Raw genomic sequence first — 23953 nt, 5'->3', positions numbered from 1 at the left:
ATCCTAAAAAAATATAAAGGGATAAATAATCCGTGCTCTCTGTTCTCCTCCAGGACACTGACAGATATTCCGTGGCTTAGGTCTAAGGGTAGATGCCCAAGGAATGCCAAGGTAAGCAGCTGCCAGGTGGAGTAGGACTCGTTAGCCCTTGGGCTTGGCAGGAGACCTTCACCCCTGCTGCAGTGTGCCCGTCCACACTGTAACATTCCAGCTTGGATAAGTCTGCTCTGGAGACCATGCTGAAAGCCTTGCTGCAGGCAAGGTAGGCAACATCTATGGCTCTGCCTTTGTCTGCCCATCTTCCAGAGCATCACAGAGGTCAGGTTGGGCAAACCTTGGAAAAGCCATGCTGGATACTACTTCTAATCACATTTCTTTCTTCAGGAATGGCTCCTGCAGACTTGCAGCATTATTGTCCCAATGGACAAGCAGTAGTTCCCTGGATCATCATTCTTGCCTTTCTTTAGCATGATAGGCTTTTGGATAGATTTAAGTGAAACCAGGCTTTAACTTTATAGTTAAAAGATTTGACATAGTCCACACTGATACCCTCCTTATAAACTGGGACTAAAAAGTCTGTAAACAATTATTGATCTCCACATGCTACTGGGGAAATTTTCCAAGATCAGTGACAGCTGGGAAATCACTGGCATTTTAAAATTATATATCAGTGATTCACTTTTTTGGCATTTACAGTATTGCATTATGGCAATGAACATACTAGATGTGAATTTAAAAAACCAAAGTGCCTTTACCATTTCAGTATTTTTTGTTTGAGCCGTATTACAGATGAAAATTTCTTGATACAATTCAAAATAATGGGTTTGTTTATTAAAGATATATACCCATTAAGAAGAAGTTAGAATTAGGAAAATGCTTCTTTGTGTGAAAATAATTCTGCTTTCTTAACAACAGAGTCTTCTGAGTTTCTTTGATTCATACCTGATTAATGACTAAACTAGATTTTAACTCTTGTAAACACTGTAGAATGCAAAGAGCTATAGAAAAGTAAAACGTATTTTGCCCTCTTAAGACATTGTTTCCACAGCCCCCAGTTACATTTTATTCTGGAATTATTTGCAAGAGAGAGGTTTGGTTTCAAGTCATTGTCCCATATAAGATTGCCAAAGCCTCTGGTCAGTCACACAGCTGTCATAATTTGAGAGGAGGAGCTGGGTGCTTGCCCACAAAAGGGCACAGGTACGTGAAAGGAAAATGTTTATTAGGTAACACAATGCTAAAATCACCTCTTTGTTGGAGAATAAAAAAATGTGTGGTGATCCCAAGCTTGTTCTGTGCTGCTGGGCAGGAAGGACTTCATATTAACACAGTGATTCCTCTGGCTGATGAGGGATCTGCTCTGACGCATTCTGAAGGATGCTGCATATGCCTTGGCTGGGAAAATGATGTTTTCTTTGTACTGGTCGAGGATAGAAAAGAAGGGGAAATGGTGGGAGTGGTGATTCGGGTGATCTTTAGAGAAAAAAATAATGCAAATAATTGAAGATGAGCTCTGCATACTTCCAGGTTTGAAAATAATTAGTCACAGAGTTCTAGTCCACTGTCTCAGGTTTCTGCACTGCAAAAATACATTTTAATATAGATTTAAAAATTGGCTAATGAGATTAGCTGGCTAATGTTTTAATGTAAAAGGTATGTCATAGAAAATGACAATCTGAATTGGGAGAAAAAAACAAACATAACAAACAATAAGCTCATTTGAGCTAAGAACTTTGAACACAGACTAAATTGTTCAAGATATAATTGATTTTATTTTAATTCCATGACAGCATTGTTGCATCCACTGTCTGTCTTGACATGAGTCTTGTAAAGGTTTGTATTTTGCCTTCTCAGCATCTTTTAGGGAATTATTTGTGATTAGGAGTACAGAGACTATTTCAAATGTCTCTTAAAATATGTGGTATTGCAAACAACGGATATAAAATGAGATTCACACACATAGCTTTGCTGGTGGCCAAGAACTGCGTTGCAATATGCCGGAAATCCAAACATCCTCCTACTCCCAGAGCCTTGCTGACAGATCTACAACAACTTCTTTCTCTTGAAAAAGCTACTTACAGAATCAGAATAAGAAAGAGAGAAGCCTGCTTATTCTGAGAAACTAAAGTAATGCATAAAATGGGAGGTTAAAGATTCCTCATCAATATGAAAATCACATTTCTTCTTGAAAATTTTACAGTTTCAAGTAACATCTAGACTATCTAAAATCCTCACAAAAACCAGAGAGGGAAATATCATGTCATCTCTGAAAAAGCAACAACAACAAACCTTTAGGACTGGTATCATTGTTGTCTTGTCCAGCCTTTTAGAGCTACAAATCATTGGGCTTCTGCTTTAGTACAGCGGTGTGTATCAATGGAACTTGGTACAGAAATAGAACCTCAGCTCAGCAGATCCTCCTTTCTTGAAAAACCATTTAAAAAGGTAAACACAAGGGAATAGAAAAACAAGTAACTTTTCCAGAGATGTGTATTTAAAACAGCATATTTTGCAAGAAAGGCTGTTGTTAGATGCTGCATATTTTAATTAGCTGTTTAGAAAATCAGGTTGACAATGTCCTTTAATTAGCAGACATTGACTTATTCCACATGTATTATGGCACAGTGAATCTTATTAAGATAAATGTTTCTCTCTGAAGGGATGAAAAAAAAATCCACTATCATTTGTTTGCTTACCAGATTGCTCACCATCAATACGGCTGCTATTTAAAATGATGAATTTTAGTCACATATTTAATTAGCTAATAGCTGATCTCACTGTTGGGTCTTGATCCTCCTTACATGTGTTCTTTCATCCTTAAAAAGTCTTTGGTTATATCTTGTTTTTGAAGTTTTCGTTTGAAATTGTCCTTGCTACTTTCAAACCTAAAATGCAATAAATTAAATTATTAAAAGTAAAAATTATTGTGAAACCATTTAAGGTTTTGAGTATAGTTTTATACCTACTGCTCATTTTAATATATTGCTAGAAGATATGAACTTAAAAAAATATATAAATTTTTACCTTTAGATTTTCAACTTGCTGCAGGTGTTTAGTTTGTGAGAAAATTATGTGCACTTTAAAAGGCTATAAACTAACTTGTCAGTGCATTTGTCTGTCACTGCTCAGCCTGCAGCCTTCTCAGAATTCACACTGTTTGAGGGCCACAGTTTGAAAGTGCAGCCAATGCTGTGTAGCCTATACTGTGTCATGATAACTATTAAAAAGAAAGCCTTAGTGGTGTTTGCATAAAAGACATAAAGCTCCTGTGGGTGTCACTGGTTTGGACGAGGGCTCTTCATGGCAGATTCTCTACTTCAGCTGTTCATCGTATGTGACAAGTGGTGCTTCTTAACCCCACAGATTATGTTAGTGCCTAGAATGCCATTCAAGGGCAAACATACCTCCCTCTTCACAGAAGATGACATTCTGAGTCACATGGATTGGGAGTCATGCAAGGAGCAGGGAGTTGGCCTTGATGATCCTTATGGTACCTTCCAGCTTGAGATGTTCTATGGTTCTGGATGATTGCCCTCTAAACCTCTCATTTTCTTCCCATTTGCAGCATTAGGTAATTCCATCAGTACAAGGAAGATAAGCAAGAAGAACATTAATAAATCAGAATTTTCTTTGTTATAGACACTGTCTTTGAAGGGATTGCTATGGCAGGTGTTGTGCTGCCAAGGAGAAAGGAAGATGGAGATGCTGTAGAAGGTCCAGGCTTGCCTGTGAATATCCTGGAGGCAGCCTGGGAGGGGTGAGGTAAAGCCAGGCTGCACCCATTGCAGAAGGTCTGAAGAAGTTCTGCAATATGGGTTTGCAATATGAATTTGTAGCTATATGGACATGTACCTGCCATGGAATTTGCATTAGTTCAATCTTTATATATTAAACTATCACCAAAATTTGTGAGTGAACTTTCTTTGAAAGGACATTTTGAAATAATACGTGGTCAATTATATGAGTTCCTAGAGGAACAGTTATGGGCCACACAGGTCAAAATCAAGAGAATTTGTTGCTGAAACCACAGGGCACGAGGGTGCCTAGAGCTTGGTGGTGGTGGGTCACATAAGACACCACCAGATAGGGTGGGTATCCTTCAGGCTTGTTTTGCCACTGCCACTTTCCTCACAAACACTGAACAGCAATTAAGTGTCAATATCTATCAAAAACTGGTTATGTTACTTAAAGACAAAGTATTCTCTGACCTCTGGAACCTGTCATTGCAAAAAGAAGAGCATAATTGACTTTTTGGATATGCATTTACTTGTTCTCGCAGTTGTCCCATAACACCAGGGATTATAAACTTTACATCTTAGTCAGGCAGGCAAAACTCAGTTACCTTAGCCCTGCTGTTTAATTAGTGTTTGCAACTGGACATTATTTATATCCCAATAAATGTTGCCTGAGTGAAGACTTGCCCTTAACCAATTATACCAGATGCTTTTCTGTGAAGGTCCTAATTAAATAGCATCTATTCTTACATTTCTTTTAGTTGTGCCTCTCTGTCAGAGTGCCATGTCACACTGGGACATTGTACCCAAATTTCTGTCACTTTCAGGTTCACTGGCTGGCTGCAGCTGCTCCCCTTAAAAGCTCTTGCTTTCTGTATGGGAGGAAGGTCCTGATGGGCAAGGCTGGTACTTAGGAATCCAAATCAGTTTTTTGTGCTATAGCAGAATCCTTAAGTGATTGCCAAGTCACACATGACCCCATCAGGATGGTGTAACTTCAGGTGGCTGATGGGGTCATTGCTGTAGTGTCCAATCCTGCAGACTCCAGCACAGAATTTTAAGTAAAGCTGGAATTTACGTGGAAGCCCTCCTCTACAGAAATTGTCCAGGTGCAGATATTGTGCCTGGCTTGTGAGCAGCTCTGCCCCTCATTACAATTGTGGCACAGTTTCAGGAATGGTCAAGATTAGCTGTCCTGGACAGTGCTGTGCCCTCTCCTTAATCAGACCCTTAGTATTGAGCTTCCCTTCTCCTGTATAATGGAACATTTTTTTTCTGGCAGGTAAGATTTTAAGAGCTTTTCTATTTTAGGTCCCTTTTCTAAGAGCTGATTCCTAAGTTGCTACCACTTTTATGTGTGCTCAAAATATGAAAAGGAAATCAGCTTCCTTTCTCTGGTACAGCAGCCGCCCTCCTAAGTGAGTCAATGAGTTCCCAAATGTAGTATTTCAATGCCACGTGAAAAAGTATGGAGTGAGAGATGTATTAATGGGAACACTGTCTCAGTGCCAATCCTTATGGGTCAGAGGATTACAAAATAATGTAGCCCATCTGTGCTTCACCAAATATCTTCATTTAGAAGATAAACATGGTAATGTAACATTTTTTACTGTGTACTTCCTTCATCCAAACTTCAAGTGATTCTAATTTCATATTAATGCCTTAATTTTTAAATTGTCCTTGATTTCAAGATGGATTAGTTAGTAATTATATTAAATTATTTCTGCAGATTCTGATCAGATACATATATACCCATTCATTTCCTTAAGATCTTAATTTGAAGAGTTTTTTATCATCTGTAGGGTCAGGTTGCAGTGAGGAGCAGAAAGTTTGCAGGCTGGAAGAGTCACTGAAGCTTTAGAATGCAGAAAATATTATGGATACAAACCTTAAAAAGTTCATGTGATTTTTTTCTACAGACTCTAGGTTCAAGGTTGGGGACAGATAATTGGGTGTGATTATGTCTTACTGGATATTCACTTCTCAGCACTGCTGTTATAACAAGGGGAACAATTTTGGTAATCATGGTGTTCAGGAATATCTAGAATTTTGTATTACTTGGACAAAATAGAGAGATTAAAGAAAAGATGCTGTGTGTTTCATGTCTCCAAACACATAAAGCAGTGATTTTAAAATGTTACTGTGAATGTGGCCTTGGCATACTGATTCTCTAGCACCACTAAAGCCAGGTCCCTGCCTATCTCACCATAGTCAGGCTGGAGTTTACGTGGGGAGCGCTAGTCCCTGATCATCTCAAAGATTATATTTTGGACCATATCAGAAATTACATTTGCCTTAGGAGCATAATGATCTTTTTCTCTTGAGTTCTCATTGTTTTGCCATAGCAGGTAGTATTTAGAACTAGATTCACTGAACAACTCTTTTTTTTTTTTTTTTTTTTTTGGTATTCTTGAGGGAATGTTGTTGGCCTTGGTCAGTCCAATATTTTGCTTTACTCTGTACCCTGGATTCCACAGAGAATGGGTCTAACGTGTTCTTATCCCTTTCCTAAGCTGATGGAGTGCTGCTATGGACTTAAGTTTTCCTTTCTGTACTATTGTTAAAGGCAAATGCTGATAATATTTTGCACTGCAAGGACTTGTTTTGGTGGCATGGAAGGGCTTATGGAGTAACTGGGAGTGCAGCAATGTTCCAGTGAAGGTGAAAGGTGAACCAGGACCTCAAAGGCTGAAAGTCTCGAGCCCTCACAATGACTTAGCAACCAAAGGCAATCAGCCTGCAGCCCCTGAGTTCATTCCTTGGATTCCTAAAAGGAATAAACCCATCATTGTTCATTTGTGTGGCTGACATTGGCATAGATCTCCTCCACTCCTATCTGAGTACTTGTAGGACTTGTATATGATAGGAGCAAAAGAGAGTTCCTTGCCACTTAGTGTGAGAAAAAAATGCTAGGGAAGACAAGTGCATACTAGGGTGAGCCAACTGTTTACCATGATCTGCTAACAAATGTGAAAACTAAAAATGGCCTTTCTGCACTGGGATTTTATCGTGTATTAGTTGCCATGTGTTAGTGAACATAAGCTTATTGCAGTCTCAAGTAAATTCCTGCCATTTCAGTTTACCTCCTCTCTCCCAGCTGCTACATGTAGTGATTGTCTCTCAGAGATTTGCTGCTCCTTTTTCTATGCCACTGGAAACTTGAGAAACCATGAATTTATTTTATAAGTATGGAATTTAACACGGTTCCTAAATTCATTATGAATTCTTCTTTTCTCTAAAGAATTAAATTTCAGTTGAGGGCCAAATAATCAGTTTCAAGAAAGCAAACAATTGTTAATCCAAAATTAAGTTCTCATTGTACCTCTCTCATTTTTCCAGATGTTCATGGGCTACATTAAAGGAATTTATCAGAGTAGATACTGAAAAGGATTAAAAGACAGTAGAGGACTCTAAAGTTTATAGATGATTAAAATGCAATGCATAAAATGTGTCTGTAAATATAGACACAGGACTGAGTCTGGACAATGTCCATAATAATATTGAAATGTTAATGAAAAAGTAATACTTAGATATTAAATATTTCCAGTAAGTATATTAAAACATCACACAAGCATGTATTTTAATTTCTAAGTATAGGTGTAGTAATCTTTGCCACCAGGACTGGACCAGGATCCTGTAGACCCTTTGGGAACACCTGTCAAGTTACAGTCCGTGTTTAGGAGCTCCACAGTTAGAACCCCCTGGAAAGCTCTTTCCCCACTGAGGGCTTCCAGGGAATTCCAGGGTTCCAGTGTAGAAGAGTTTTTTGGGCTCCTCCTCTGAGTGGCACAGAATTCTAGCTTAGCACTATTCTTCAGGTTTGAAATTCTAAAGCATCTTGATCCACATGCTCAAATCCCAGGAGAACTGACTTAGCCCTTCACCTTTCCCAGATAAAGCGTGCTTTTATCACGTATGTGTGTATACCTTTCTGGTGGGAACTTAAAAATGAAGGTTATTTCCTGAAAAGAATTTCAAAGTCTCATTTTTGTAATAGCAAGGGTTTCCTTGTGGCCTTGTGTAACATCTCTTTTTCCATTCTGCACCCAGGTGGCTGGCACTGACCTTCCTTCCCTTTCCTAGTCAAACGCGGGGCAGAAGTGCACGCTGGCAGCCAAACCCTTGTCAGCCTGCCTGGCTTAGAGGGACACTGAAAGAGCAAGGACGTGCACCTGAGAGAGCTCTACACCTTGGTGATCCCTGGCTTTTACCAGTCCAGAAGTGCTTGTGGAAGAGTGGAAAAGCAAGGTAGCATTCCATGTCCTGGAGGCACAAGTTGTTCACCTTCCCTACAGCACAGCTGTCGTTTGCAGCCTGGGTTCCTTTGGGCCGACAGTGTCTGTGTGTAATTACACAATATTGATGCACATCTGTGAGAACAAACTGTTAGGAACAAACAGTTCAAAATATCTATAAAACAGAGAATTAAAAAAAATATTTTCAGGTGTGAAATGAGATGATGGTTTGCCTGCATGGGCACAAATTGATCCAAGTTTTGTGATGATAGTGTCACTGGTTTCATATCAGTTATCTCAGCATAACTTTCTGATTATTTCTGAAATCATGCACAGAATGAGGGGAGAGTCAGTTTGACCTTTCCAGACTTGCTGCATTTTAATTTTCCCTTTGCTTAGAAATAATACAGAAAAAAACACAGCAGGTAATATTATTTTTGTATAAAACTCTCTAATTATACTAGGCATGTGGAGAATACATTAAAGATACTGTCCTGACACAAAAAAATTTACAGTGTGCTTTTAGATATTACATAACTAATGAGAGCAATAAATGCTGGGAGAACGAATGGATCAAGGTTACAATAATAAGATTATAGGATTCCTCCACTATGTGAGCATAGTTTAAAATTCACTTCAATTTTGCTACCTCAGTCTGGGCTTTGATTTTCATATTGGCTTTTTCTTTCTTTATCAGATTTAATTTTATCTCTGAATTCACCACACCATAACAACCTGGCTAAAAACTTTGACCAGACTTTTGATTTTCTTTCTTTTTTTCCTTCTTCTTAAAATTGGGGTGTGCCTGCTCTGCTTGCACAGCCACCATTGATGGCTGTGTGTTTGCATCAGAATCATTTTTATGGCCTTTTCTCTGACAGTAGTCACAGCTGAAATATACTTGAATGCTTGCAATACTTTATTCTACATGGGGAAAGGGATACAAAAAGTAACTATGTGATTTCTACACAATTACACCTGGATTCTTAAATCACCACCTTGAAGACCCACAACATGCACCATGCATGTGGCGTGTGAAACAGATGCAAAACTCGTGCTAATGCTCCATCTTCTCCTCATCCAGCCTTAACAGTCACTTACAAACGATTTGTGAAAAATCAATAATGCACCTTACTGGCTTTTTTGTAATGTATAAGAAAGGGCATTTTTTTTCCTATATTTTAAACACTGAAAATATCAGGATTGTAAAATTGGACTTTTACTGATTTTCTTTGGGGTTTCAACAGACATGTATTGACAGCAGCCCTTCTAGCTGAATCAGAAGTATTGAATGTATAACACAAATCATTCGATCTTCAACACATTTGAATTATCCTCATGTTAAAAAAAGAAGTGATCAGGAATCTTTTTTCCTTTCAAGTCTTTGCTCTTGTGTTATTATTCTTTCTTATGTTCTTTAATCACCACAGCATTGCAGGCTGCAAACGAAAGATAAACAAACAATGGAATATCTAATGTTTCAAATACAAGCACAAATAGAAAAAGTAAAGCATACTCCTCAATTCCTTATAGATTAAAAATAAGTAGAGAAATAGCACAAATTTGTATTTAGAAAAATAATTTATTTCTTAATATTTGTAATGAAGGGAGTTGTCAGTCACATTAATTTTTATGTAAATTTACCTAAGCTGATGAATCATAACTGAAATATTGTCTAATCTTCCTGGTTTTGGCCAGCATTTCCATTTCTATTTCGATTGCCTCAATTTATTTTTGTTTGCTTATATAATGAGTTTTAAGGGCCCATCCCAGGACCCATAATGAGCAGAGTGAAAAGAGGTGCTGCTTCCAGGCACTGCCAGTCCCACACAAGCAGTGGCTGCCCAACACATCAGACCAGTCCCCATGACAGACACGCAGCTTGGCACACAGCTGACGATTCATTATCATTCCTTCGGTAGACATCACAGCAGAGGAGATTTTTAGGGAGGGATTTGAAGGAGGAAAATTAAGTGAGTGGGAGTGCGAAGCAGCAGCGAGGGAAAGCATGAAGGTGCTGGTTTGAAAATGTAACAAGTAGAGAGTTATTACTGAATGAAATGTGTGGGGGGAAGCCGTTGGTTTCTCCATAGGCTATTAAAAGATGGTGGGGTGGGAATGAGCTGCAAAGAGCCACAGAACTGAGGCAGCTTTTGCTTGCCAAGATGCAGAAAGGGGAGGGGGGATGTGCTGGAACAAGGAATAGGGCTGAAGCAGCAAATGTGAGGATAACCAGGGCACCAGAGTCTTGCAACAGTGTTCTGTTATTCTTTATTGTTTTGTAATTTCCAAACTCAGACTGGTAGGGCCAAAGGCCTCTTTGTACTAATGAGAACCCCAACATGTTCTCAGGTGCTCTAAAAATGCACAAATAAAAATATGCAACTGCTTCTCCTGAAAACCATTTCCTTCATTCTTCAGCCCTGATTCGAATTACACCATTCAGTTATCTTTCTATTTCCAAAAGAACTTTCTAGATGAACTTTCCAGTTCTCATTTGTCAAATTATCTTACTGTTTTTGGAAAGACTGCATATCATCTATATTTAACACCACTTCAGCTTGGTGAGGTGACTATAACATAGCATTAAACTCAGACTAAAAAAATTAGTGTGGCATTTCTAGGTTTTTCAAGTGTGTTAACTCAGAAGAGATAATTTGAATGGAAAAAGTGCTTTCCCCTAGATGTCTCTGATTTCAATAGAACTTCTTACAGGTATTTCAGTTGAGTTAATCGGCTGGCAATTAGATGCAAAAGGCCTTTGGATTAGTATTTGTGGTCACCATAGAAGCGAGTCTCAGAGAAATGTGAATAAAGAGGTCACTCGAAGAACAGATATGGAAAGTCTCTCCACAGGCACTTAATTCTTAGAAATTTACAGATGAAAAATGCTATGGATAATAATAGATAGAAATGAAATATGGATGAGAGGACACTAAAGCTGGAATAGCAAGTAGAACAAAAGGAATAAGGGGATGTGGGGACATGGTAAGACATTGCAGACTAGAGCTGCAAACTTGGACAGAACTGTTTAAGACCTAAAAAATAATAATAAAAAAAGAAATATCAAATAAAGGAATTAAGAGATCAGTACTGTGAGAAATTATTTGAAGGAGAGTTGGGATGGGACATGGCTATCAGGGAACATGAAAGAAAGAAGAGAAAGATCAGAGTATATGTGGCATATACTGAAGAGGGAAGTCCCAGGACCATTTACCCAGCAATAGATAAGCAAGAGCAGAAGGCCTGGGCGATTTGCTGGCCTGGAGCAAGGCTGTAAGGGAAAGAATGTGTCTGTGGGGGTGTGTGCACTTAGTGCAGCTCACTGTCAGCAGCGAGACAAATCCACCTTTTTAGTATGCAAGTGACCATCTATAGTTTATAAAGACTGCAGAGGGGAAAGTCTAGAAAATATTTTTGCAGAGATTGGATCTCTATGGCCTTCAACATTCTTCTGTGAAAGGGTGTATCTTCCAAGCCCATCACAAAGCCGCCTTGGTACACCACTTCAGACAGGTATTTCATCAGGGAACAGGAATGTGGCTGAAGTAACATTTGATTAGCTCATATAATACTAAAGTAAGATACTGAGAGGGAAGAGGAATAGATAAAGGAAAGAGTTCTAAGTGCCACTGAAAAAGAAAGGAAACAGTAAAGGAAGTGAAACCACAAAAATAAATGCTGCAAAAATAACCAGAGAACTATGAACTGAAAGAAGAATGAACAAGGCTGCAATAAGGAGCAGGCTTTCTCTTTTCCAGGGAGAAAGAAAGCAAGTGACCCACAGGAAAATCTAAGTATGTAGAACCTGAAGGTATTATCCACCTGAGTGTTGTTAAGAGGAGCTGAACTGGAGCAGAAAAGGCACATACTGGGTAGGAACACAAAGAGGTAAAGTGATGTTTAAATAACAGAACTTAGATGGAGAAAGATACAACTTTACATGCCTTAATTTTTAATCTTGGATTGTTTTCCTGACTAGTCACTGGTTACTAGGAAGTGGTTACATTAATTTACTAAGATCTAAGGAAGCAAAGACCTGAGTGTGTGCATAACCATAACACAGTCCTGCCTCTTTCCATTGCTTAGCATTGCTTGTGTATTCCCTGTTTTAGAGTTTTAACAGCCACCTGGTTTTGGGGTGCATTCAGCCCCACGTCTGCCTGTGTATGCACATAAACATGAGTCTTGATGCTTGTGCTTGTAACCCGGCTCTCGTCCTGCGGTCAGCCTCGCTCCGAGGGGCTGGAGTTGTCTGCGTAGAGGATGCACAATGGAGCTTGCGCCTCAGCATTAGTGAGACACGCATGATCACACCCAGCCTGCCGGGTCCCCGGGGACTCACACACATAATTAGCCCCTGTACACCAGAGCCTTCATCGCTGTGTTTGCCACATGGTGAGTGTCACCCAGCGGGCCCGCGAACACGCGCACACAGAAGCCCTCCCGTCCGCAGCACTGCATTTGCCATATGGTCAGGCTCACCTGCTGGGGCTGGGGCAAGGAGACAGACGGGCAACACTCACACACATAATGAAGCTCCCCACTGGGCTGCCTTAAGAAATTAAAAAAAGAAATAAAAGTTGACATAACTGCCACATGACCAGACTCACCTGCTGAGTCTTGGGGCAGGGTGGGGCGGTCACGCACACATGCACTGGCCATGTCTGCCCGCGCTGCACCTCAGTGCATGAGGCCGGAATCCGAGCAGGAGGGATGTGCTCGCTTCCCCTGGGGAGACACAGACCCTGAACGCACACAGGCCGCCGGCCCCTCTGCCCCCGCTGCCCTGAGCTGTGTGGAGGGGGACATGTTAACATCCTGACATCGGGCAATAGGAAGATTTCTTCACAAAAAGGGTGATTAGACGTGGGAATGGACCGCACAGGGAGGCGCTGGAGTCGCCATCTCTGAAGGTGTTAAAGAAGGACTGGATGTGGCACTTGGTGCCATGCTCTAGTTGACATAGTGGTGTTTGGTCTTAGATTGGACTCGATGATCTCAGAGGTCTTTTCCAACGTAACCGATATTCTGTGATAACAAGCCTCTCCTCCTCAGCGCCCTAGGCGCACCTCAGGCCCACACCGACTCCCACGGGCAGGCAGGAGCCCCGGGAGGAGCTCCGGTACCGGCACAGCTCCCTCCTCCGGGGCGCAGTGACGACAGTTGCCGAGGTGGCGGGCAGCCACCAGGGAGCGGAAAAAGAGCCCTCCTTTCCCCGTCCGAGCAGCGCCGGTAAACAGCGGCGGCGGGAGGCGGGGCGGGGCGGGACGGGCGCGGCCGTGCGGGAGGGAGCCGTTCTGCGTGAGAGGCGGGCGGCCGCCGGTGCTCCCCTCACGCCCCGCCCGCCACGATCGCGGCGGCTGCCGGGCTGGGTGACGATGGAAGCGGATGCTACTTCTCGCTCAGGCTGTTCCCGGGCAGACGCTCCGGGAAAGGCTCTCTCCGGGCAGGCTGTCCCCGGGCAGGCTGTCCCCGGGGAGGGCCGTCAGCCCCGCCGCCATGTCGGGGGGGCGCGGGGCTCCCCCATGGCGGTGACGCGCGTTGCCATGGCGACGGCCGGGCGGCGTTGGGGGGTGGCGGGATGACAACAAATATGGCGGAGAGGAGCAGGACGGCAGAGACGGGTCAGTGCCAGCCGCTGTCGCCTGGGCGGGGGGAGAGGGGGAGCCCCCTTTCTCCAGGGGCTTCTGGCGGTAGAGGGGGCCTGGCTCGCAGCGGAGTGCGGAGACGGAGCCCTTCTCCTGGGGGAGACGGGGGGGAGCACCTCTGGCCGGGGGCACTGAGGTGGTGAAGGGACCGCGGCAGGGGCTCCTGCCTGAGGAGCTGTGACGAAGGGCAAAGCCCCTTCCCTTGGGGGATGAGGAGAGTCTTCCCAGGGACAAGGTGGTCGTGGGGAAAGCTCCTTCAGGCAGGGAGAGAGGGAAGAGCCCCCCTCATTCCAGGCCTGCCTGAGCGGGACTGACCCGCTGTGGCGTGGAAGGCGTGAGGGCCAGAGGCCGGCTCACCCGGCCGGCGCTGCGGGGCCGAGCCCCGGTGGGGCAGAGGAGGAGGCTGATGGTGGGGCAGCCCGCACCCTGCTCCATCCTCCCGCACCCTGCTCCATCTTCCCGCGCAGGGGCAAAGGTGGCGGTGGCGAAGAGCAGAGCAAAGCGGCGGTGCAGAGGAGCTCCCCTTACACAAGAAACGACCGCCTGCGTGAATTAGCATGAAAAAATAATACATGAAGACACAGGTCTGGGACTGAAACTGCAGCACAAGGCTGGTAGCTTGCGGGTTGACCTGCAGGTGCTGCTTGACCTGTCTGGGAGATGTCAAGTACCCGGAGGCTGCAGAGAGACAGCGAGCGAGCAGCACACCTGACAGCTCCCATCCCTTACACTGAGGATTACTTTAAGGAAGGTGCCAGATGTTATTCTTCCTATTCAGGATGTATTAACAATGGCTTTAATTGTGTATGTGAGATAAGTTTGTCTGTGAAACTGAAGTTTTGTGTCTCCTTGTAAATAGTAAGGACCCTCTAGGTACAGGGGTCTTTCCTGTTGTGACAAAATCCAGTTAAGGTCTTTTCCAATCCATATGAAAGCCCTCAAAATATATTACAAAAATTATAGATACTAACATTTGGAAGATGGAACAAAGATGACAGTATTCCTGAATATTTAATCTCCCGCAGTACCATACATAAATTATCTGGGTTCCTAAACCAGGAGTTCATTTTCCCAGCCAGCTGTGTTAGCTGCTGCACCTCCGCTTTTCAGCCTCAGAAGTGGCTCCAAATAAATATGCATTACCCATAGAACTGATCTTGGATTTTTAGCCCATTTCAGGTTAAAAAAAAGGGATAAGTATGTCAAATGCTGTTGTGTTCTAGGAAATGATACTACAGACTCTACATCTAAATGGATTGTCCGTATGGTTCTTGAGCTCCCTGTGTTCAGCCATCCTGTTTATGAACCAATGGAAAAACACTACGAAGTTTATTGTGTGTTGAACTTGTCCATGAGGCAGGTGATTATTTTCATCCTCTGCACTCTGCACCACTGCTAACACAGGTGATCAGCTCTGCCTGAGCTCTGAATTGGGGAACAGATCTCTGGTGGCCATTGGACTTTGTCAGCTTTCCTGCCTACCCCCTGTACTTGTGCCCTTGTCAGTAACTTCAACATGGACTGTAACTTTCATACTATTTCCAGATTAACTTACATTGTGTTCTCTGCTGTATTGCTTAAACCTGCAGTGTCACAGTATTTGCTTTTTAATTTTAGCCTTGCCCAGAACTTTTCCCACTTCTGACCATTGCAGCTGACTAATCAATGACTTTCTCATAAATGTTATGTTCCAGCTTGTACCGAATTCACATTTAGTTGCATGTCCTGGTCCATGTCTGCTAGAGTTACACAATGCTTGTCTGGCCACTTTGCAAGTTTAATTTGCAAGTCCTTCTGTTTTGGAGAAACCAGATAAGGAATTAAAAATGCAAAGAACCACAAAGATAGGGAAAAGACCCAAAACCCTCTGAGGAAAGGAAGCAAGCTTGTGATCTTGGCCCACTTTTAAGAAAGGTCATGGAAACTAGGCTGTGAGAAAAAAAGGTGGGGTTTTTGGATTTTTTCTGACTGTCAGCTGACACTAAGTCGACAGGCATGTTCTTTCCATGGCAAATCCCTCAAAGAATCTCTTTTTTCCTTCCGTTTAGTGCTGGGTGACACTGACACTGTTGTTGAACACATAACTGGGGAATGTTCCTGCTGCATCCTCACTGCTTAGTGTGTCTTCATCATGTGTGAGACCTTGAGCAGTCTTTAGGAGATGCAGGAATGTAGCTATGGAACCTGCATTTTGCACAAATGCAAGGAGAATAAAGCCATTACAGAAGGACTGAACATTGTTTATATAAGTCAATTTAGCCAGTATGAGAGTATGAGTATGCTATACTTGCTGGATTTTTTTTTTTACAGCAACATCATGTTTTTAGTCAAGGATTAGAAAACACAAGTAATAACTCTCATCATCTCATCTTCTTATCTTGAAATACTGATTGTTATTTGCAATTTTTGCATAAGGAAATTGTGTTACAGAGAAATTGAAGGTAACTTATTAATGGTTTATAGCAGCACAGATTGTTGTGATGGACCATTCTTTACTGATTTAGTTCAGAATCCAGGTTTGACAAGAGTCAATGTCAGAAAAAATACAGTGTGCACTTAGAGATAGGGGATTATAAAAATTAGGTTTCTTCCTAAAGGTTATCTGACAGTGAATTATGCACATCTAGGATGCTTATGACCCCTCTAAACTCTTAGATTTGAAAATACACTGTGTCAAGACATTTTGTAAATTAATTATACTTTATGGAAAATACATCTTTTTCTAAATCAAGAATTTTTTGTTTTGGTTTTATTAGTATCTCTCTCTGTTATAGGGAAGTAAATATCTTAATCTGTTTTATTCTTACTCTTTCCCGATATGCAAACATTTTCATATTCTATTCCTTTTCCCAATAGAAGATTTTTGTTTCTGTTTTTTTGTAAATTTTTAACCTTTTTTTTTTTTTTTTTAATTGAGGAGGGGGATTAGGACACACAGAATTGCACAAAGCATTTCAGAAGAGGGATTTCCATCAGTTTTTTTGTCTACTGTTAGGCTCAGCATTGTTCTTTACAATTTCAAGTAAAATTGAGACTTAATATGGAAGGTAGATTATCTCACACCTGTCTAGTACAGAGTTCATATTCTGCTGCTATCCTCACTGGACTAGGCAGACATCTGCTCTAATCCATTAAAATAGTTTCTGTATTCTGATGTTTGGTTAGAGTGCTGCAAATCAGCTCACTTTACTCTGAAATAATCATTTTACCATTGTAGTTGGCTCCTCAGTCCTACCAGCATTCTTGAAATTGTTTAAATCAGCTTTTTGCAGTAAACTCTGAATTTGAATGCCTCCTGTTTGGTTTTCCAGGCTGAAACCTTCATGTCTCAAACTGGGAATCCAACTTAAAAGCAACGTAAATCTTCACAAATGAAGCTTGCAGGAGGATGAAAATTATTGAGTCTAGTTAGTTACTCTCAGGAGCTTCTTGGTTTGACTTCCAGTTGTTCTGCTCAGCTGACCTTGCTGTCATAAACCTGTGGAAGATACAGGATACAGGAAAACCACCAGTTTAGTTAAGTTTCATCAAAACCAGATGAATGTTATTTTTCCAGTTCTGTGGCAAAGAGGACATTTTAGCTTCTCTAAGGAAGGTTTAGGAGTAGGTCATAGTGAGTACTGAATGCCTGTATTTGCTAAAGTTTTTGACCCATGAACCAGATGAAAGTGTTTTCCAATTTAGAATTTCACTAGTGATCTCATTCTCCCCAGATTTCTGTTCAAGGCATCTGTATTACCTTCAGAGGACTTGCATCTGGAGGCCTGAATGATCAAAGGGTGCAGGTTATCTCTGAGGTCTGTAATAGTTTTCTATCTGAGGCAACTGCATATTAGCCTGGATTGACAGTTCTAATATGTGTTATTCCACAATTGCTAGTCATTTTGTGGATATTAGTATTTCTGGTATTTCATTGTGTCATCATCACTGAAATCATACTGAAAGCAAGAAAAGGCATTTACTCACAGTACTGGACAGGATATAAATAAATGTCTTTAGACCAAAAATCCTGGTTATCAGAATGAGCAGGCTTCCCAGCTGAATGTGGAGCTTTTAATGTTTATTTACATGTCACAGTCGGTACCTTGAAGAGTGGTGTTGAGTCACATTTCATGTTAAGAATGGTTGGAATTTTCAAAGTCTTCACAGCGGTGCTGTGACCTGGCTTCAGGGAGGAAATCTGCAAACCTCTGTTGAATGTTCAAACCCCACCCAAAGTTTGTGTAGTAATTAGTGTTCCTAAAACTCTTGGTGTTCAGCTCATTATTTCAGAGATCTGCACATGAAGGGGCCAATAGAACAGCTGTGTAAATTCTGCAGTGTTTTCTAATTGATTTCAATAGGATTATGCTGAGCTGGATTGTTTTGAAGATAGCTTTTCATTATTCTTTCAATAAAGAATAGTTATTCTTTTAAAAATATTTAATCACATAGGGTATGACAAAATTCTTGTATTAGGAACATAACTGCTTTCTTTTCAGTGGCCTTAATTATTAAAAAAAAGCCAAACTAAATAAGAAAATAATTTATTTGTCTTTAAATATAGGCTTTTTTGATAACTGATTTGCCAGCTTTATAATGAGGAAATTTAAAATAGGAGAGATCAGCTAATTACTTTAACAATATTACTTAATCTTGGTCATTAAAATAACACTGTACATCAGTGGTACTTCTGATTCTCCAGGTAAACTGAATTTCTTCAACTGAACTAACTTTTCTTAAATGATTTCTGAATTTTAAAGTGTATACAAACAACAGAGCTTATTTTGTAATATACATGACTAACCTGTGAGCATAGCAGAATTCCAGTGTTTGGGTAAAGACATTGCAGCCTTCGTGCTGAAAGGGATCTGCCACCATATCCTCCTATCAACACGAGGAGGCTTCAAACGTCAGTGGAAAACTGTGTGCGGACTGGGCCCAGCCTTGCAGATGTTCACACAGCAGAAAGAGCTGTTTGCAGTTGTTTATAAAATGCTGCAGGATAGATTTGTAAACAAATCTGAAATGGATTTTGTTCAATAAAGACATTTGCCAGAACTTACTGATTGCATTGGTACATTTCAGCCAGAGCAGTTGGAAGTCCAGGGGACATCAGGGGAAAGTTTCTTGGTAAATCTGAGGCCCTTTGTAAGACTATTAATTTTTTCAGTTTTGACTGCTTAAGTTGAAATATTTGTTGAAATTCAGTACAGAAATTAACTCTAATCACTGCAGAAAGGTACTATAGTGATCATTAGACTCTGTTGCCAGTAGGCTGCCATTCAAGTAATTTCCAATGTTTTTCAGTTATCCAGTGGAAAAAAAAATCCCCACTAGAAAAATTCATTGAAGAAGAGCTGCTAATGTATATTTGGTACTTAAAGCTTTGATCATATTTTTGTTACATAATTTGCCATATAAGGAGACTTGAGAAATACTAATGAAGGCTTTGTACAGCCAGAAGGTATAATTTCAGAAAAAGAAAGAAACAGGAATGTGTTGGGTGTTCCAGTTGCCATTTTTGAATGGTTTACCATTTCCTAGCCATATTTCATACATTTTTTTTCTTTGACGAATAATCAAAGCTTTGAAAAGTTACTTACCTCAAGCCTCCCAACGCTTTTTCTTTCAGTGAAGTTCAAAGCACCCTATTAATTACTAGCACTTGTGAGAGGAGGCTTTTGAATTTGTAAAAAGTAAAATGAGACATATTGAGAATTTTAATAGGTTTTATACTGAAATTTGTAAAACAGAAGTTTCTGCAAGTTTCTTTAGTGTGGCTGTTACCGCTTTTAGTAGGCAAAAGTCTCATGCAAAAGACCAGATCAACCTCAGAATGCATTTATGTGGCCTACATAGCTTTTCTGTTTTTGGAAGTGGAGCTGTATAGATTTAATACTGAATAAAATAGGTTTTTAAAGTCATGTCTCCGTGTTACAATGGAACCAGCTTGATCTCCACATGGGGCCACTAACAGGACTGGGACACTGACATCTGCAGCACCAGCCCACCCTCCAGGTGGGACACTTGACATGATAGCTGTCAGCTGCCATAGGAGAGGTGAACAACTTGTCTACACTGGGAAATTTTCCTTCCTCCTCTTCCTCCACAACACCTGCTTAGGGACAGAAGGAAATGGCTGAATGGTCGTCGTTACCTTTTTTTAAGCTTTTTAATGAAGATGTCTGATAACTTGGTAACAGAAAGCAGCAGCCCCTGGATAAAGGAGGTGCTGGAGGACACGGAAGGGAGTTTGTGCAGCTGTTTCCTGCTGATGTCACTGAGATGCAGCCATGCTGCTTTGCTCACAGCCGTGCTGCTGATGCAGAGCAGCTCCAGCACAGCCACCTGGGTGTGCGCATTGGGCTACATCACTTTTGTTTCTGGAGGATTGATCGTGCTGCCCTTTTCCAGAATGATGGGAATATATAGATGCCAGCTTAGATTTCTCAAGTGATCCCCCAAGGTAGTTGGCATGCACAGCCTTGATGCAGAATTGCCATGTTTAGATTGCACTGTACCTGAAATAATGAGTTCTTCTGGGCTCAAGCTGTGTCTGCCATTAATCTATAATAGAAGTAAACCAATTTACAATTAATTGAAGTTGGTTATGGGTACACATCAATGTATCCCATATCCCAGCTTCCTTGTCACATTGTCCCCACAACTAATTTTCTTGACTTTGCCAGAGAGGCCAAGTCTGCCATTTAAGAAGTGCTGTATTTGTTAACTTCTGATTTTTATATAAGTTTCTTGAAGTAATTTTACGATTTGTATGTTGAAATGCTTTGGAAAACTGCTCTACCAAAATAATGATTTCCATTTCATTTTGTCACCGACTCTCAAACTCAGAATATGGACTTCAGTATTAAATCTAGGACTCTCGTCCTGCAAATGTTTGGCAATGAATTTGATGTATTTCTGTATAGTAAATGCTTTTTGTGGTTGGTTCTATTTTAGGATAAGTAATGTATAAACGTTAGAGACTAAAATTTACATGTTCTGATACATATATTTTCTAATATACATATGTATCCCTATTCTCTTAGTATAACAAACTAGCTGATTTCATAGTTTCATTATGTCAAAAATTGAGCATAGAAAAAGGGATGGAGAAAAAAAGTAGTTGTCTTAAATTATTATTAGATGAATAAGCTCTCTAATGATTCCATTTACCTACTAATTCACAGAGCTGTTTACTTAGCAGTGGATCTCACAATCATGAGTGAAAACTGGCAAGATTTTCCTTTTACATTTTATTTCAAAAGCACCTTGAAAAATGTGTTGAATTTCAATCTCCACTAAAGCAAGTGGAACATCAGTTCCCGTGAATCACCAGAGCAGAGCAGCAGGAATCCATCGCAAAGGGAGCCCGTTTGGATTCATTGCAGCTCTGCTGATGTGTTTTCATTTGCAATAAGCAGCAGAGGCACTTTGCCATTACAGACAACTTCAGTGCTGGGAAGCCTGGCAAGTGTCTTTCAGGTTTTCATGCATATAAAATGCAGATGAGGTAGTATGATGTGTTTGATTAATGAAAAATTCCTCAAATAACCTATACAAATCCAAAAGCAGTAGCATTATTTCATGGGAGCTGTCCATGTGAAATAGGATTGTGAGATAAACTTGGCTCTGTGCTACTTACCTACACCCAAAGCCTGTGGTGCTCCAGAACAGCAGATGTTTTGTAACTAGGCACAATACCACTATATCTGCTGGTTATTTTATTTCTGAGTGGTACAAATAAACAGTAATTTGATCTCAGAGCTTTCTCTGTGTAAGCCTTCTTGAAGGTGGAATTTTTGGCTTGTGTTCTGAATATTTGAAATATTTTGTATGCATTTCATATTCCCATAAATATTGTATCAACTTGGTATTTGCTTAGTTAAAAAAAACTGCTGAATATGCTGTATTAGTTAGTCGTGTTCTCTGTAGTTTTATTCCTGTTATGTTGCTGATGCAAGACAGTTAATAGATCGTTTGTTTTTGCTGACATTTTTCTGTGTTAGAAAATGGGAATTCTGAAAGAATATATATTTTTTGCTATACGGTGCTTTATGAATAAAATAAAACTGCAATGATTTAATTGTTTGAAATGAAATACTAGATTATGTTCTTAAATAAAAGGAATGTGAGTGGGCAATGCTTGAATCAAAGAAATTCTCAATAGTTTAAAATACTACTTTTTGGAATGGACTTTTGGAAAGTAGGGAGAAATACTGTTCTAAACAAAGAAGTTAAAGGAGTTGTTTCAATGAGTAATTATAACTATGGAAGTAATTAATAGTGTAAATGATTTCAGCAACCTGGGGGAACAAATTATTTCAGAAGTAGTACTAAAATCCCCAAATTATTTTAAATATGCAATAGTGAAGAAGAGTTTAACTCAAAAGTGAAGAAACTGTGGCTGAAACTACTGCGGGCTTAAGTTAACTGGTAGAAGACATCCTTACATCCCTAAACAACAGGTGAATAAGAAGCAAGAGCCAAGGAAAATAGCAGTTTAACCAAAAGAAGAATACAGGGATGGTGTGTAGTAACCAGGATGGAAATTGTCCATGCGCTGAGGTTGCTCAGGTTTCAGTTACTGCACTCAGGATGGAAGCCCAAGCAGCTGCAGCGACCACCTTTCTTCCAGTCACTTGGGAAATACAAGGTCTTGAACAGAGAGATGGTGCTGTGCAAAGCTGCTGATGTGTTTCCCCACAGGATTTTGTGCCTGCCCTGGAGACCTCATGGAAGGCCCAGTTTCCCATGGATAAAGATTCATTACCACCATAATGATGTTAGTGGCTGAGTCAGAAATTGAATTGAAGTCTCCTGAACACTTGAATTAGTGATAATCAAATAATTTTTTAAAAATTTGGGCAGGTACATCTGCAAGAAATTTACGTTAGTTGCATTTTAGGTATGAAAAAATTTAAATAGCTGTTAATAGTGGGTTTGGTGTAGTGCCAAAGCTGACCTGTGTTGAGGCTCACCAGGCTGATTGCTTGTGAAGAATAGCTGAGAATGAGATAAAAGCCCTATCCAAATTAGAAAGCACAGCTGTATTCCCTCAGTGCTAACCCTGGAATAATGTCCATGATCCAGCTTGCTAGTTCAGCACCACAGCCATGCTATCTCCCTTTGGCCTACCTGGGATTCAGCAGGTAACCTCATGCTTCCAACACTATGGCATAGACATCTCGTTAAATATAAATTTGGAAAGTTCCTGTTCAATCAGCAGACATAGTAAGACATGAAAAGTGTTTGGAATTTGGCACGAGCAGGCTAATTTTCATAAACAGAAAAAGTGCTGTTTATATGTTCCATACTTGACCTTGCTGATATTCTTGAAAGACTTCCATAATACTTCATACTTGGTATTTTTACAAGATGTCTTTTGTGGACAAACATTCTGAATGTGATAGTCAGGGCTAAAGAGTCTGAAAACTAGGACAAGAAACAAAGCCTTGGCCTTTTGCAAAAGCTGAAATCAACTTACTTCTCTGTTATATCAAGAATATTTATTATCTATTGAGTCTTTTTCAGTTTCCCAGCTGAGAATCAGTTGGTCCCCAAGAAAGGAGACACACAAAGTTGTTAACTTGGAGAGATTAAATTTTGTTCGCCACTAAAAGCTATATAATCTTGGGTCAAGGTTATAACCAACTGCATTGGTTGCTACATCTAAGATGGTTTATTTACATTTAGCTTGGTTCAGTGTGAGTTATCTTTAGTTTAGAAATTTATTTTGCCATGACTTCTTCCAGTTATGCTGTCAAGTTTAAGCAAGATAACGTGCTTTTGTTAAATCAGTGCCTCACACCCATGGCAGCTGAAACATGGGTATATACATATTATCCAGCAGTATATATGGATTTATACACAATGTATATCCATTATCTCTCCCTTTCCTTCCACTTCTTTTATGCTCCCTCACATATAACACAAACCCAGGTATATAAAAGCTATTAATTCAGTATTAATAGCATGGGAAATATTTACAGCGTTTTAGGATGGCACCAGCAAATACTAGTGAGTTACTTCAACCACTACCATCTTTTTCCAGTTTTGTGAGTAATATCAGGTTTTGCCCTTACCTGAAATTTCCTCCACTACAATTCCAAACCCTGCAATTGCCTGCCTGCTTGACTCGGTATTTTTTGCAGGTCACACGCCCTCCTTGTCTTTGGGAAATGAGTTGCATACAAATTCCAGAAAGATATGGGATGCTATGGAGGAGTTTTACTTTGCGAAGTTCTGTGGTACCACACAAGGGATCGGTTTTAGCTCTACAGTTCTTTTCCTGCCTCAGAACCCCTAGACACAGATTTTCCCCTGGAATGGTAGGAACATCCCCATTTTT

The 23953-nt window shown here is 40.5% G+C and overlaps 1 protein-coding gene and 2 long non-coding RNA genes across 14 annotated transcripts in view; 2 read left to right on the top strand and 1 right to left on the bottom strand.

The window, feature by feature from the left end:
- Positions 1-1801: 1801 nt before the first annotated feature.
- On the bottom strand, positions 1802-13175 carry LOC137478707 (uncharacterized). Of its 2 annotated transcripts, XR_011001746.1 has the most exons (3): positions 13042-13175; positions 12455-12524; positions 1802-2885 (listed from the first exon to the last, which is right to left on the bottom strand). It is a non-coding gene; the product is annotated as an uncharacterized lncRNA (long non-coding RNA). The 2 variants fall into 2 exon arrangements; XR_011001745.1 differs by lacking the exon at positions 1802-2885 and having other exon boundaries at positions 9351-12524.
- LOC137478706 (cytosolic carboxypeptidase 6-like) overlaps positions 13068-23953 on the top strand; it is an 886432-nt gene continuing 875546 nt past the window's right edge. For 5 of the 11 annotated variants that reach the window (XM_068198689.1, XM_068198690.1, XM_068198698.1 and 2 more), the window contains exon 1: positions 13523-13596. In XM_068198689.1, coding sequence (XP_068054790.1) covers positions 13554-13596 — 43 coding nt within the window. In that variant the 5' untranslated portion in view covers positions 13523-13553. Of the gene's footprint in view, positions 13205-13521; positions 13597-23756; positions 23934-23953 lie in introns of those variants that run through there. The other 6 variants (XM_068198695.1, XM_068198694.1, XM_068198699.1 and 3 more) reach the window with 4 other exon arrangements.
- Positions 16627-21760, top strand: LOC137478708 (uncharacterized). Its single transcript, XR_011001747.1, has 2 exons — positions 16627-16667; positions 16932-21760. It is a non-coding gene; the product is annotated as an uncharacterized lncRNA (long non-coding RNA).

The sequence above is a fragment of the Anomalospiza imberbis genome, chromosome 9 (assembly GCF_031753505.1).
Source record: "Anomalospiza imberbis isolate Cuckoo-Finch-1a 21T00152 chromosome 9, ASM3175350v1, whole genome shotgun sequence".
Classification (NCBI taxonomy): domain Eukaryota; kingdom Metazoa; phylum Chordata; class Aves; order Passeriformes; family Viduidae; genus Anomalospiza; species Anomalospiza imberbis.
This window is presented reverse-complemented; position numbering and strand designations above follow the sequence as displayed.